At 69.1% G+C, this 3,048-nt stretch overlaps 1 protein-coding gene across 1 annotated transcript; it reads right to left on the bottom strand.

Annotated features, from left to right (window-relative positions):
- Window positions 1–12: 12 nt before the first annotated feature.
- On the bottom strand, window positions 13–2,870 carry MNEG_15704 (hypothetical protein; the record flags this gene model as incomplete). Its single annotated transcript, XM_014035825.1, has 8 exons — window positions 13–108; window positions 229–327; window positions 544–699; window positions 1,024–1,134; window positions 1,521–1,777; window positions 2,026–2,149; window positions 2,498–2,581; window positions 2,805–2,870. 8 exons carry the CDS (start codon window positions 2,868–2,870, stop codon window positions 13–15), a joined length of 993 nt encoding a protein of 330 aa, XP_013891279.1.
- Window positions 2,871–3,048: the final 178 nt, after the last annotated feature.

Below are 3,048 nucleotides of genomic sequence, written 5' to 3' on the forward strand. Positions count from 1 at the left end.
GGTTGGGGGTGATCAGGGGCTGAAAGGGGATCCGCGCCTCGGCGTGGGGGGCGGGCGCAGGGCCGGGGCGCGCGCGGCCAGGGGAACACGCGCGCCCCGGCTCGGTGGCTGGCTGTGGGGCGGCGGGAGGCAGCCCCGAGGAGGAGCGCACGCGCTGCGCGCTTTGGCCCTGTATGCACAAGCATGCAGGTGCAGATTATGATTTTTCCAGTCCTCCCTGCTGCGCACCAGGGCCTCCTCGAGCTCCTTGACCGCTGCGGCGGCGACGGCCGGCGTGTTGCCGCTGTACTGCGCCGCCAGCAGCGCAGGGTGGCCCAGCTGCCGCACCTGCGGGCCGGGGGGCGATGGCAGAGGGGGCGGTCCCCAGGCGCCGTGGGGGCGTGGCTCGGCGGGCGCACCAGGAGACGAGCTTTCACGCAGCTTCACACCTCACAGCCGCCTCTACTCGCGATGTCGCGCTCGTGAGTGGTCCCACAGGGATGCAGACGGGGCGCTGTTGAATGGGGAAGGGGGGGGTTGAGAATTGCGTAGTCTCCCGCGCACCTGTCCGCGCAGGAAGAGCCGCTTGAGCTCGGGCCCCCTGGGCTCCCTGTCGCTGCAGGCGTACATGTGCCACTGCCTGTTGCGGCTGGGGGTGTAGGCGACCTGCTGGCTGGAGAGCTTGTCCAGCTCAAGCAGGCGCGCCACGGGGCCCTCCACCTGGGTGTAGGGTGGTGCGTGTGTGTGTGCATGTGTGTGTGTGTGTGTGTGTGTGCATGTGTGCGTGTGTGTGTGTGTGTGTGTGTGTGTGTGTGTGTGTGTGTGTTGTGCGCACACATGCGCGTGCGTGTGCTTTCCCTTTCTTGTATCAAGGCACCCAAAAGTCAGCTACTGCTGCTTACGCCTGCGGCGACCGGACCCCCATCTATGCACTCACGCGTAGAGCCCCGCGCGCACCGCGGCAGCCGCAGCACGCGCGGCGCCCTGGTGCAGCAGACGCAGCACATACGTGGCAGCATGGCAGAATTTGCCCCATTCGCGCACCTGGCGGAGGAAGGGGTCGTACTTGAAGCAGTCTGCGGCCTCGTCCCACACAAAGCCGCTGCGCAGCGGCATCGTGCTCATGCCGGGGGCCAGCACGCTCACGGTGGCAACCTGGGCGGGGTGAGAGGGTCGTTTGCGTTGGCCCGGTTGGTTGGTTTCAGTTGGGTTGGTTTGGGTGAAGTGGGGCAAGGAGGGGCCGCCGTGGCTGAGGGGCCGCCGGCATATGATTCTGTTGGGCGCGCGGGGCACGGGGAGCGCTGTCCTATGTGGGGGCAGGCTCGGCCGCTGGCGGCGGGCGTTGCGGCCGGAAGGCAGCGGGGAAAGCAAGCGGGCGGCGTCGTCCCAGGCTGGGGGCGTGTGCAGGGCGTGATGTCTGGCAGCCCCTCACGAGGTTTCAAAAACCCGCATGCACGTGGTCGGCCCACACGCGCAGCCAGGTAAGCAGGAGGCATTAAGCCCAGCCGGACCAGCCCCGACCCCACCCCCCACACACGCACCTGCAGGCGTCGCAGCGTTGCCTTGGCGTCCGCCACCGCCGCCGCCACGCGCCGCGCCTTCTCCTGGGGCCCCATCCCCGCGCCCCGCGCGAGCGCCGCGGCGCCGTTGCCGTTGCCGTGGGCGGCGGCCGCGGCGGGGGCGTCGTGGGATATGAGCTCTGCGGAGCTGAAGACCTTTGCGCCGGGCTCGGCCGCGCCCAGGGCGCCGCCGGCCAGCAGCTGCTCAGCGCCAGGCGACAGCTTCACCGCATCTGACCCTGGGGGTTTGAAAAAACAGGGGGTTTGGGACAGTGAACCGGCTGCTGAAGACTATTGTGGGCGGTCCTGTCACCGGGATTTCAAGAGAGCGGGACTCAGGCTGCGGCTTTGGTGTCTGCGAGGGCTCTTGACTGCTATGCCGCAGCAAGGGGGAGAGGCCGGCAGAGGGCATCCCCCAAAGTGCGGATACGCATCGAAGCGCCGAGAGCGCGGGCGCCAGCGCGAGCGCGCGCGCGGCGGCGCCCACCGCACACGGCGACGTGCAGCGTGCCGCCGGCGCAGTCTGTGCCGAGCGCCGACATGGCGTGGGCGACCGCGGGCAGGGCGCCCTCCAGCTCAGCCAGGCTGGGCACCACTAGGAACGCACCACCCTGGTGGTGGCGGGGGGGGGGGGGTGGATGGGATGATGTGTGTTTCGATTCAACGACACGTGACAAGGGGTGTGATGAATTACCATGGCATTTCAACCCCCGGTTGAGGGGACTGGCTTGACTGGACTAGTGAGTGCTGTAGACAGCGTCGCTGTCAATACAATGGCTGGGTTGCATGGTCGGCTGCAACAGTCCATGCTTCTGGGCTGCAACAGTCCATGCACGCGGCGCGGCGCAGCGAGAATCGCCTCGGCAGCGGACCGCCGGGTGCCCCGGCTGAGGGAGGGAGCGGCGCGCGCTGGTCAGTGTGCGGGTGCGCCGCGGGCCCCGCCCCGCGAGGGGCCGCACCTGGTGGCGGGCGTGGCTGGTGTTTGCGAGGCGCGGGTCGTCGTAGATCCAGGCAGCCACCACCTTGCCGCCACTGATAGACACCTGGTGTGAGTGTGTGTGTGTGTGTGTGTGTGTGTGTGTGTGTGTTTGTGCGTCCCCTGAAGTGCATGTCTCTTCTGGGCCGCTCCCCGCTCTGCTGCCCGCCCTGCGGTCACCTGGGGCTCCCTGAGCAGGAAGGGGTGGTAGATCCTCTTGATGTAGGTCAGCAGGGCGCGGTACTGCAGCGCGGGGTCCTGGGGAGTGGGGGGCCGCCGCGGCAAGGGACGAGGCGCCGGTCGGCAGCGGTTCGCCACAGGGCGCCACCGGGGCAAGGCAGGTGGTGCGCTAGCATGGTGCAAGTGGCGGCGCCGTCGGTTATGCCCCCCAGACCGCCGCCCACGGCCCCGGGCCAGCCGAGGGTCTCCCCCCACCTGGTGGTCCACTATGAGGGAGGCCAGGGCCTCCTCTACAGCAGCAGGGGCCGCCACCAGAGTGTCGATCTTGTGCTCGACTGGGGGGCGGGGCAGGGT

The sequence above is a fragment of the Monoraphidium neglectum genome (genome assembly GCF_000611645.1).
Source record: "Monoraphidium neglectum strain SAG 48.87 unplaced genomic scaffold scaffold05580, whole genome shotgun sequence".
NCBI classification, from domain to species: Eukaryota; Viridiplantae; Chlorophyta; class Chlorophyceae; order Sphaeropleales; family Selenastraceae; genus Monoraphidium; species Monoraphidium neglectum.